General features: G+C 41.9%; 1 protein-coding gene across 1 annotated transcript; it reads right to left on the reverse strand.

Annotated features, from left to right (window-relative positions):
• Positions 1-8,956: 8,956 nt before the first annotated feature.
• On the reverse strand, positions 8,957-12,667 carry LOC119479764 (zinc finger MYM-type protein 1-like). Its single transcript, XM_037755690.1, is given in 3 exon segments — positions 8,957-10,004; positions 10,035-10,749; positions 12,588-12,667. Coding segments are annotated over 3 exon segments (1,170 nt in total). The 3' UTR covers positions 8,957-9,629.
• Positions 12,668-12,994: the final 327 nt, after the last annotated feature.

Below are 12,994 nucleotides of genomic sequence, written 5' to 3' on the forward strand. Positions count from 1 at the left end.
TGATGGCCAAGTAAGAGCTCGTTCTATGTAGGCACTTGCAATTCTATATTCATTACCATAATTGGCTTTTAACAGACTTTTGGCCTTTTGAAAACCCCTATTAGGATCCATATATCGACAACTCTTAACTAAGGCTTGAGCTGGGCCTCTTGTGTATTGTTCAAGGAAGTACAGTCTTTCTTCACTACTCTCTACTTTAGACTCAATGACTTGTTCAAATGACCTTAGCGAATGACTGGTACCTCAAAATGTCTCCGTCAAAGATGGCAATGTCTCTTTTTGGCAGTAATGCAGTTTGTTGTTGCTTTATTAGAAGACTTGTGAGGTCATTTTGATTTTGAAGGATTGTGTAGAGTTGATCAGGCCTTACACTACCCTGAGGGGCTGATTGCGTTTGCCCTGGCATCTGGACTGGGCTAGTTGCAGTCGGGTGGCTACTTATGGCATTCTGCTTTTGAGATGTGCTTTGAGTTGGCTGTGTTGGTGTTACAGGTGTAGTAGAGCGAAGCAGAGTTCCAGTCTTTGGTTTCACACTTGAAGTCTGTGCTGCTGTTGGTAGAACAATCTCTTTAAAGTCCATTTCTGTTCCATATTTCTCCATCATTCCATTAAAGTATTCATTCATACCGTCCGTAGATGTATCAGGATTTTCTTGGGCCATTTCCAGGACTGAAATCTTGGCTGATGTTGCTGCCAGTGATGTATGAAGCTCCAGTATCTCGTTCTTCCTCCTTAGTTCCTCCATTTGATGATTCAACTGTTCCTCTTTTAACTCCAGATCATGCTTTTCCTTGAGCACCGCTGCCTTTGCCATAAGAGCTGCCCTCTCAGCCTTAGACCGAATTCGTGCACTTGTGGAGCGGTCACTCCTCATTGACATATGAGTTGAAACTGCAGAAGCACCACATTTAAGGTCATCGCTTCCATCCACAGCAGGTTGTAGTTTGGGGTTTGGTGCTTCATTTGCATTCATGCTGATCAGCCAATTGGAAAGAGAAGAAAGGAATGTAAAAATATTTCCCATTTGGGCTGGAACCATGATTTGGTATCTTGCACACATTCATCTTCACTCAACATCTGTTGGTATTGTCTGTGAGCATCTTTAAACTGTTCAAAGTTTCATCATACATGGCAGCATTTGCTTTAACTTCATGAACATTAGTGACATCTTTCATCAGTCCTTTGAGGATATTCATGCGCCGAGTGAGTTGAGTTGCTTTCTTTTTTCGGCTTTCGCCCATTTCTTTTATTTCCTCCATACTGCTTTTGTTCATTGAATCCTCTTCTGAATCAATGGGAGCAGACTCAATAGGCATTTTAGTAGCCATTTCTTCAGCCATTTTCCAAAAATGAACTTAAAGGGCCAATTTAGGCAAAGCAATATACTGCCATAATTAAGTTTAACCAATTAAGTTCCAAAGTTCAAACAAACATTTGCAGTAATCCAAGTTCATTTCATCTTAAAGTGTTTAAGTTCACAAGGGTATCTCATTTCATTCATGTGCCACTGTCCATCTTGCATCACAGCATGTAATGTTCATTTCCTTCATCTTCAGAGTTTAGTTGCACATGTCCATATCCACGCAGGCAGCAAAGTCCATTGTTGAGTAGCAATAGCAAGACTTTTTCTTACATACCACTCTCCTTTGTTCTTAGTGCTTCAAGATGGCTGCCTGAGTCCTTTGTTCCTCTTTGCTGCCATGTGGCTGGAAAACAAAAAAGTCCATTGCTGGTGGAATCCATGAAGTCCTTCTATGAAGTCTTTGTACTCCAAAAAGACAGCTTTAAACCTTTAATGTAGTGAACTTTTGACCTCTTCCATGGTGGCGGCTGATTGAGAGTACTGTAGTTTAACACTGACTGGCTTTGAGTAGCAAAAAACAGGAAATGAGGAATGTCCAAAAATGAAGTTAAAGTTGAACTCAAAATGGGTTTATTCCAGATTCTTTAAATGTATCAAAAAAACATGAAATCAAAACAGAAGGCAGCAGCTACAAAACCCAGACTGGCTGTGTCTCCAATCAGCGGCACCTGGCATTCTCTTGGCCAGGCTTTTATCCCCCATTAGCACACTCCAGGCCTGTAGAGGGAGGCAAAGCAAACTGGCAAACAAATGAGAAATTGGCTCCTACACAGGGTACTACAGAAGCTTCTGTAGAAACATTTCTGCCGTGGTCCATCCCCTGACTAGTCTTACGAGTCCCAAGGCAGACTTTAAATGGACTCTGGATTGCCAGCGTGCATTTGAAAGCGTAAAATCTCTTTTGTGTCACGCTCTGGTCCTCACTGCGCCCGATTTTACCCGACCCTTTAAGTTGGAGGTTGACGCCAGTGCTGTTGGTGCAGGGGCTGTGTTAATGCAGGAGGATGCGGCTGGAGTAGAACACCCGGTTAGCTGTTTCTCGCGCAAATTTAATCAGCATTCGTCCAACTATTCCACCATTGAGAAAGAGACGTTAGCGTTGTTGTGGTCGTAACTCTCTGAGTCGGCTCCAGTGCAGATATCCCCCACCTCTTGGTGCTTTAATTATTTTTTTTCTTAACATAAAACACAAGACATGCAATTTAAAGAGCAGGGGTCTCATTTAGAAAACAGTGCATAGGATCCATACTAAAAATGTACGTGCAACAAAAAACAATCAGACTTATAAAACTGTGCGTACGCACATCTGCAGGCAATGTTCCCTTTATAAATCACAGTCCACCTGGAAATGTGCGCACGTGGATCAGGTATTTGTATGTGGAGACTGCCTCAATTTGTTGACCTTGAGAAGAAACAATACTCTGATTCAACTCCATCTTCCTAGAGTTAGAAAAGACCAGAAGTTTGTTTTTTTCAGCATTCAGTACAAGTTTTCAGTTGGTAAACCTGAGCTTGGACTGTGTTGAAGGCATTTTGCAGATACTTAAAAGCTATACTGAGGGTAGCTGCACAACAATAAATAACAGTATCATCCGCATAAAATGGAAAGATGAATTTTGAACATTATCACCCAAGCAGTCACCCTTACAGACTGTTAGGACTTCAGATGTAAGACCCTCAAACTGTGTAGCCTGGGTCCTATCAGTGAGGTAGTTGACAAACCAACCTACAGCATGAGGAGTGAAACCAGTATTAACAAGTCGTATCTGAATATCATGATCCACAGTGTCAAAAGCCTTGGACAAGTCAATAAAAAGAGACACACAGTGTTGCTTATTATCCAATGCATTGATAATGTCATTTACAACTTTCATGGTAACGGTGCTATGACCTTTTCTGAACCCTGACTGATGTTAGGATAGTAATGAGTGAGTGTGTAAATACTCTTTCACCTGTTCACTCACTAGGGATTCCAGCACTTTGGCTAATACAGAAGGTTTAGAGATTGGCCTGTAATTATTTAGCACTGTAGGATCACCTTCTTTTAAACGGGTAAAACATAAGATGCCTTCCACACCTGAGGGATTACATTAGAAACCAAGGTAAGATTAAAAAGATGTGTCAAAGGTTCAGCTATAATATCTGCTGCTAATTTTAAGAAGCATAATAATAATACATAGTAATGAGCCTGTTGATCAGTGGAGCTTTACGGTGAATCACGACAACTACCGAGAGGAAGACCAAGAAAAGGAGTTGGAGGTGCCTGTAGTTTGAGGAGGTCTCTGAACACTCGTTCCCTACTCATTCTACCATTCATGTAGTCCTCAGTGCCGGTATATCCATCATGCAGCATGTTACAAGTCTCACCGCAGTGTTTATGTGTTTACGTGTTGGTGAGACTGCGCTGATGAGATATTGAGTGGAATTTGATTTGAGATTTATTTGAGTTGGTTTATATTTAGATGTTATATGGTTTATATCTTTTACATTTGTGAGGTGCTTATGGAATAGTTATGACTCACTAGCACAAATAACACTGCTGGTTTAAATGTTTATGATAAAGTGGATCTATAAGTAACATGTGATATGAGGTGAAGTTAAATGTGTGAGAGTCATCATTATATATATAATGATGACTCTCTCACATTTCATTTCCACCATCTGGCTCCTCAACATCTGCGCCTCCATAATGTGCGTACGTATGGGTCTGAGTTTCTGTACAGATGTGCACATTCTATTGATGTGTCAGTCGCGAACGAGCCGGCTCAAATGAATTTTTCTTTAATTAATTCAAGGCAGAATGATAGGACGATTTTCTCCGTGCCACGGGCACTCCATGCACTGATTGTGACTGAATGTTGTGTTAATGAAGTCTGTGCGACCAATCAGGTGATGACAGACAAGGATCATACCATCAAGCAGGGTGGGGCGGGGGTGTGCGGCGCGCTGGCGGTCTACAGGTACAGAGCAGGAGGGAGAGGAGGAGAGAAAGAGAGAGGAGTGCGGTGCGCGAATAGCAGACAAGATGAGTGACAGTCGGAAACGAAGCAGCATGTAAAATTATGGTATTCTGGAAATTATAAGGTTTAGTATAATTATATTGAATAATTTAAGTGGTATATGTGCACACATACTAATCATAGGTCAAAACAGCGCTAAATTTGGCTGAATTATAAAAGGCAGAAGTGGTAAAACAAAGAGCCGTTTGGGAGCCGTTTGGGAGCCGAAAGAGCCGGCTCTTCTTGGTGAGCTGAGCCAAATGATCTGGCTCACTAAAAAGAGCCGTAATTCCCATCACTAGCACATTCTCCCGTCAAGTTTGTTTTTATAGATCACAACTGTTGCGTGGGAAGTGGCGTACGCACATTTAAGGCCCCGTTTTGTGCGTACGCAACGGTTATAAATGAGACCCCAGACCTGTATGCTGTAGCAGAAATTTGACTTGAGCTGGTCTTCCTCATGTAAACATGCAGCTAAACTCAGAGCATGGTGAACGCACCACAGTTATCTTTAACAGGTAGCACCAGGCAGAAAGTAGCAGCAAGAAAAGAAGCTAATGAGGAAACTCTGCAGATGGAGCTGGGTTCTGGCGGCCGGAGGTTGGACGTTCAGACCTACTGAATGATTGGAGCGATTATCTGAGTGGGCGAGGTGGGCTGGCTGCGTTGTGAAGAATGACCATCCAGCTTCCCTATCGAGGTGTCAAAGTGATTGATTGGTTGTGAATCTGAGCCTTAATGGATTCAAGCTGATGTGCACACAAATAGGAAAACACCTACATCTGCACACACACAAACATACGTACGTGCACACACAAACAACAGTGACCTGTATACCTCAGTCAGCCCTAAAACAGTCACCTCAACTCTGACATCCAGCACTCCCAATCAGTCGCTCCAGAACACACACTCATTAAATAAAGTTGTCTCAACTGAACTCTGTCACTTCTTTCCCCTCTTTAACTGACTGCTCTCTCTCTCTCTCTCTCTCTCTCTCTCTCTCCATTAACACCCTTCATTTGTTTCTTTTTTAGTTCATTCTCTTTTCTCTCATTCTTCTTCTAACTACTAACTCAATGCTACTTCTCTCCCAGCTCACACTTTCAAGCGTGAACAAGCCAATTAAGATCTTTGATTTCTTCTCCCCCCCAACACACTCCCCAACGCATACCTCTCACTTTCTACCCCCTCTAACCCTCTTTTTTTCTTTTTTGGAAGCTTGGCCTATTTTCCAAATCGTCTCTAAAAAAATGACCTCCACTTCTCAACACTAATGCCTCCAATCTCCTGTCCTTATTTCCTCTTGCCTTCACTCAGTCTTCGCCCGTTTGCTTAGTCGCTGTAGAGAACGCAGGGGAATGCTTGCTTTTTTAATGACTGGCCTGAAGGCATATCATTGTGTTGCCTTTTTCTGTTAAATGCAGTGCTGAACTAAATCATCTTAACGAGCACAAGCAGCTTGTCAGGTGACACCGGCAGGTGGAATAGCAATGTGGAAAGGAACAATGTTTCTCCTTCACACATACTGTAGGAGAAGAAACTAGTCTAAAAGGTCCAACTGGAGATCTTACTAAAAAGCAAACAACACATCAAGACCTTAAAAAAGGATTGTGTGATCTTGCGCCTTGTATCGCCAAAACCATTACAGAAATGAGTCATACTATTTTTGATTTGGTAAATGGACTTTATAGTGCCTTTACATTACATGTCAGCATTCAGCCATTCACACACACATTCATACGCTGATGGCAGAGGCTGCCATGCAAGGAGCCAACCTGTCCATCAGGATCTGATCTAAAGACTCATTCACACACCGATGGCTCAGCCTTCAGGAGCAGTTTGGGGTTCAGTGTCTTGCTCAAGGACACTTCAACATGTGACCAGAGGAGCCGGGGATCAAACTGCCGACCTTCCAATTACCTTACCGCTCTACCTCTGAGCCACAGCCGTCCCCTAACAAGACGCCATCCCGATCGTACTTCTCCTTTATCAACACAACATGTCCTCATACAATAGTTCCTATGATATCTTACAGAAAGCTATCTTTTGTGCGTTCTCTTACTAATGTCCAGCAATGTTTTGCTCTCATGTGACACACACTGTAACACTTCGATGTAAATTTACAGTGAGATTCTAACAGTTACCTACTGTATAATGCTTATACTGTATATTACTGTGAAAGCAATGCATTCTGGGAGTCAGAATGCTTGCTCCCATGATCCCAGCGGTCAGGTGTATCTTTTCACAGTAATCTACTGCTTGCCGATGAGAATCTTGGGAAAAGAAATTAATGGTTCTCTGAATAATAATTAGTCAGAGCTGAAGTCCGATTTGGAATTATAACGTCTTCCATGTTGATACGTAACGTAAATACCAGTAGGTCACTTTAGTTTTACCAGATAATGTTAAAGATAAAAATTTAAAAGTTGCGGCTATTTTGTTCCGAGTTGACCGTTGAGCGTCACAGTTCAACAGTTCTCTGGTAGCTGCAGCAGCAGCAGCAGCCTCGTTTTTTTCCAGTGCAAGTTGAAGAGAGACAGAAGCTTCGATAAACATTTTTTATTTTTACCACCGCCAGTTCTGGAAGATCCAGTGGATTTATATTTGTTTAATTTTTAAGCTTCAGACCAGAAGACTGACATCGCAGCTGCAGCAGCCTCGTTAACGTAACGGTACTCGTTAACGTAACGGTAGGCCTACTTGTTAACGGAACGTTACCGTCCTTTTCCAGTGCAATTCGAGGTGCCTAAAGCTTGGATATTCTTTATTTTTACCAACGCAAGTTTTGGAAGGTCCAGTGGATTTACTCTGTTCCATTTTGAACGTCAGACCAGACGAAGGGAAACTAGTAACGTTACGTTTCTTTATGGTAAGTAAAGTTATCACGTTGTATTAAGCACATGTTCCTCCATGCGGTTGGTATGTACGTTAGCTAGCTTATGTTATGTCGTTAGCTGTTCTTAGCTTAGTCCACATTTAAATACTCAATAGTATTCAGTAATGTGCAGTGAGATCTAGGGCCAGGTAGGCAGTCGCAGACCGTGACGCACACACATGTATCATGTGTCGGCAGGCGCGTGCACAACGCAGTCTAAGAGAATCCTTCAAAATTAAGGTCGTAAAATACCATTACCAAACTTAAACAATTACTCCATCACAGTCCCCATTACACCACTCTCCCAATAGGCTACATCTGATAACTGCAGTACATTGTTTGTGTGAGAGACAAACAAAAAAAACTTCACAACAAATAGGCTTATGCACAATCGTCTGCACAGATCCACGTATGCAAAATGTGCAACATCTCTTCCCCATAATTCATGCCATCCACACGGTTATCATGACATCAGCTATTACGAACATCAGCTATTTCAAATCAATAAACTTAACTTACAACCATGTACAATATTTCACAACGACCGCCGCTGTCAAGCACGGCGCTACACCGGGGCTAAGGGATGCTGCAGCCACGTCACAAATCTGCCTAGCCCCAGTTAATCCCCCTCAAGCATTTTTGTTTTTAATTTTTTAAATAAAGTAATACGTAAAAGTCAATAACCAGCCATTCTGTTCCCAATCCGATCCATGACTGTATGCTGTTCGGTGGTGGGAACATGATTCAATCGTACTGGTCTGGATCTGGATGGAAGAAGACGCATGCATATTGTCGACCAGTCGGCCTATTTTTGCAATAAAAATATAATCACTAAGATTGTGATAATAGCCGATTTGTTTTACAAGTGTGTGCACAGTTAACATGCACAGGCTAAATGTATTGCATTTGTTGTGGCTGCACTTTTGGTATTCTTAATTTCATTTCTGACGTTGCGATAGCCATTTCATCCAAAACATTATTACCAATGCAGAGTTGTCTGATTATGCATATGGAACAAATCCACTTCTTCTTGTTGTCGCATTTTGGATGTATTGTGTTGTTATTAATTGTGGCTCAGCCACTTCAGCACTGGACAGTTTTTCACCTTTGCACATAAGACATTTTTGTCATTGCCTTGTGGTCACTTGTATTAGGCTTATAGCTATTTTATTGAATATTCTTTGGTCAAATTCAATCCAAAACTACATTTATATTGAATGTGATGTGTGCCATATCTGCTTTTATTGAAAAAAAGAAAATGTCCTTATAAAGTAACTCTGAAATCATGAAAATCAACTATTTTCTTAGCACCCCAGGTATTGGTCAAGCTCCCCTTAGCACCGGGAGAGAAAAATACCTGTGGTCTGCCGCTGTCATCACACAACAAACAATTAACAATACAACTACAAAAAAGAAACACCTACAATACTCAAACTGAAGCAACAACAATGGAAACTGCACTCACAAGGCTCAGATTAGAAGGTATAGATATGATATGACAATATGGGCAGTTTGTGAGAGAGAGAGAGAGAGAGAGAGAGAGAGAGAGAGAGAGAGAGAGAGAGAGCGTGTTTAGGCTTGATTACTCTATTTGAAGATGAAGTCCATGGCCTATCCTTCTTGATAAAGATGTTGATGACAGCATTGTAAAACTCCTCTGTCTTGGCCTTCAGTTTTATGAGTCTCTCTTTCTTGATTGATATGAGAGACAGAGATGAAAATCTTCTTTGCTCCGTCCTGTTGCGGCTGTAGGTCTTTATGCATTTTAAGGCAGAAAAAGACCTTTCCACTGATGCTGTGGTGGCTCGAATGGTCAACACCAATTTCAGCAGTTTGGTTGCCTCTGGAACAGTTCATGGTCATTTTCAACCAGGAAAGCCAGCAGTTGAAGAGGTGATTTGTCCTTGACCATCTGTGAACTATTTAACCCGATGAGGTCGGCTTTTAGCCTGACAAAATCAAAGTACTTGCCATATTTAGCGAGGCTATGCAGTTTTGCATCATTAAAGTGAGCTGACAGCTCAGTAAACTTTTTACAGTCAACTAAAGCCAGAAAATCAAGTTCTCCCAAGTTGTTGAATCTTGCCTCCATCTGTACATTGATGTTGTCCAGGAGGCTGTAGAAAAGCCTTCGTCTCTCGTCTCGGACCGGCTGCTTGCTGCACATGCTATTGTGGACCAAGTTCATAGCTTTGCACCGCTCCTGAAAACATTCATAAAATGAGTCAAACAACTGGCGCTGGTTGCTCAAGGCTTTCACAGTGTCACTGACACGAAGGGAGCAGAATCCTATGTCCATCACCTCGGTCTGGAGAACACGGAACAATGTGTCTGTCTCTGTGAAAATCGCACTGTATTCCATGAGAAGAAAGCAGGTAGAAGCTTTAGAAAGTCAGAAATTGAACCCAGCGGTCATAGTTAGTGCCTCTCCATCCCAATCATTGGGGTTTTCTTGAATGAGGTTGAATACCTCGCGAAACTCTGCATGGTAGAACATGATGATCTGAACAAGCCTCGAGTTTGAGTTCCATCTGGTAGCTGCTGCCTGTGGAATGCATCGTTTCACCGCTTCATCAAGTAGATTGGGGCATTTCGTAGACCTGCTAAAAAAAGCTGCAAGGCCTTCAACAGTCTTAAAAAAGATTTTACACTCAGGGATCATCTTTGCAGACTGTGAGAGCACAAGGTTTAGTTTGTGGCTGTAGCAGTGAGTAAATATTGCTTCTGGGACTTTTTCTCTAATTTTTGCTTGTACTCCATTTAGATGTGATGCCATAACAGATGCAACACCTTATGTTTGCGCTACCAACTTGTGTGCACAGTTAAACTTCTCTAGTACACCTAACATATAGTTGGTAATTACCGTTGCTCTGTGGTCATCACTCACATCATCAAAGCCCAACAAAGCCTCCTTCACCTCACTACTGGAGACATACCGAATAATGACTGAGATTTGAGCCTTGTTTGTGATGTCTGTGGTTTCATCCACCTCCACTGCAACAAACTGTGCCACACTCAGTTCCTCTTTTATGTCTTCCTTCAGAACATCCGCAATCGCTTCAATTAAGTCATTTTGGATTCTGTTTGACATGCCGGAAAACAATGTAGATGATGCCAAGTGGGAGGCTAAATTAGCATCCTCGCTGGCAAACAGGTGCAACAGTTCAATGAAATTCCCCCGGTTTGAGGAACTTTTACTCTCATTGTTCCCACGGAAAGCTAGCTCCTGTTTACCAAGGAAACATGCAGCATCAATGAGAGTTTTTAGGATTTCTCAGTTTTTCGTTACCTTCTCATTGTGGATGCTAACGCTCAGCCGTTGTTGTTCATCCAAAGCCAGGTCGATTCTGTTGAGTCCAAATGTTTTCAGAGCAATCTGGCTCTGAATGTGGACCACCGACTTTTTGTGCTTGGTTATCGCACAGGGCAAGTTGTTCGGGTCACAATGTCCTGCATTAGTACAGACCCTGTCGGTGGTACCGCCAAACAGCAAACATGGGAAACAGAACAGCCTGTTCAGTGTAGCACATCCACAGAGCCAATCCTTCCTTTTATACCACTCGGTCTGAAAAGTACGAACAATTTTCTGTCCCTTCCTTTGGTGAAGATCTGCTAGGTCAGGCGTTGGTCTCCCAACACTTAAAAGTTGACGTTTTTCTTCAGAAGAAAGCTGTGAAAACTGTTTTAGTTGCGGGTGCGGTGTCATCATGTCGGTTTGCCCGCAGTTGAACTTGCTGCACGTACGAAGGAGCAGCCGGGAGGATGTGTGTCAATTCACGAATGCACCGTGAACGTTAGACGTGCCGCTATGGCATAGTACAGTTACGTTCAAAGGCAGCGTAGCGATCTGCCTTTTAACGTACATATCAAACTATATGGGAACTGACCGCGCATGCGCAAACCCACATCCTTATGATAATATGACAGGGAAAGGCACAGACCCGCTGTGCCTGCTCTGTGCTGGCAACGGCTACATTACTGCCTCCCACAGCCAAGGCTAGCATACAACGCAAGGCTGAATAGCTTATGCAGCCACTGCCTGGCCAGAAGATGGTGATGTTGATGTTGTCATTTTTATTAGGCTGTGAAAAACACCAAATGCTGCCACATTCAAACCTATTGTAAGGTATCTGAAATCGAAAAATAAACATTAACATTAACTGAATAATTTCATTTTTGCTAATAGACTTGGGTAGGCAGTGCCTACCCTGACTGCACACCACTGATAGTATTACTATTATGTAACAAAAAACTAAAAGGGAGACGAGGCAGTAGTCTATCTTGTGTTTCCAGAATGTTCAATTGTCAATTTTGCCGCCCCGCATGTGCTATTAAATATGCCTCACCAAAACATCCCCCACATCAAATTTAAATGTGCTTTCCCCGATTGTAACCGTTCATTTGGCAAAGTTTTAGCTTTAAAATGCCATGTATATATAGATCACCCAGATCAGAGGGAGTCAAGCTTGAGGGAAGGATGTTCTGGCATAAGGACATTAACGTTAGATGTTTTATCATGCCACTTTGATTTCTGTACTGTCAGATGTGACAGTTTGTCTAAATTATTTTCTCACTTGAAGACTCACACTAAAGAGTAGAAACCAGTCTTATGTCCATTCACAAATTGTGGTAAAATGTTTACTGTGATATCCACTTTTTCATCACACTTATCAAGAACACATAAAGGTTGTGCAGTTGGTAATCTTTTGAGTCAGATAGAGGAGAGATGGAGAGAATACTGTTGAGCAAGCAGGGTATTCATATGAGCAAGCTGATGGCTCACATTAGAAAGCACGATGCTCATATGCTTCACAGAGAGGAGAGATGCCCTCATCTTTCAGGCAAATGTGAGTATAACTGATAAAGTTTATTTCAGATTAAGATATTGAAATTATTTAAATGCAATGAATGGAGCTCAGTCTGATTTTTAAAATAATTTCTTTAAAAGTGAAATTGATGACAACTATAATTAAAGCATTGTTTAATTGTATTAACATTAACTTAGAACTGCATACATTTTTTGCAACCATCCTTGCATCTATCTATGTGTGATAGACATACGATCAGAGAGTAGGGTATGGAGAGTTCATTCCAAAATAAACTTAAATGATCCCTTGGATGTTTGGGTGTGTATGTGTGGTTCTAAAATATACACAAGAACCATACACAAAAAAAATGGTAACTGAGCAATAAGCACTGTGATGTAAACGTAGCATTAGTTGCTCTTCATACCTGACACCTGACTTCCTCAGAGGCAGCCCTACATGTCCTGGCTCACGTTATATACAAAAAAATTGAGCTTTTTCTGGCTTTTTTGGGCGTTTTCACATTAGATACGATTGATCCGTACCGTGCCCGAGTACGATCGCCCCCCCCTCTCTGGTCAGCTTTCACATTAGTAAAGTTGTTCCGTACTCGAGCACACTTCATCATCAATGTGTATGTGTTTATGTTGAGATCAGCTGTTCTAGTGGCGGAGCATCGTAAAACACTTCATTCAAACTGGACAGAAACTAAATCAAACTCACCAATACTATCGTCGTTAGTCTTTCCAACAATCACCAACTCTGGTTTGGCCAAAATAAACTCTGATTTCACCGAGTTTGATGTGAAAATAGGACAACTCTACACGTTGTCTCCCCCCCCCCACCCCGTCTCTCTCTCTCTGCACGCTGAACAGCTGAGCGTCTCTCGTTCTTCGCAGACAGACCATTAAATCAGCTAAATAACATAACAAACATCACTCAACCTATCACC

Source organism: Sebastes umbrosus, chromosome 20 (genome assembly GCF_015220745.1).
Source record: "Sebastes umbrosus isolate fSebUmb1 chromosome 20, fSebUmb1.pri, whole genome shotgun sequence".
NCBI lineage: Eukaryota > Metazoa > Chordata > Actinopteri > Perciformes > Sebastidae > Sebastes > Sebastes umbrosus.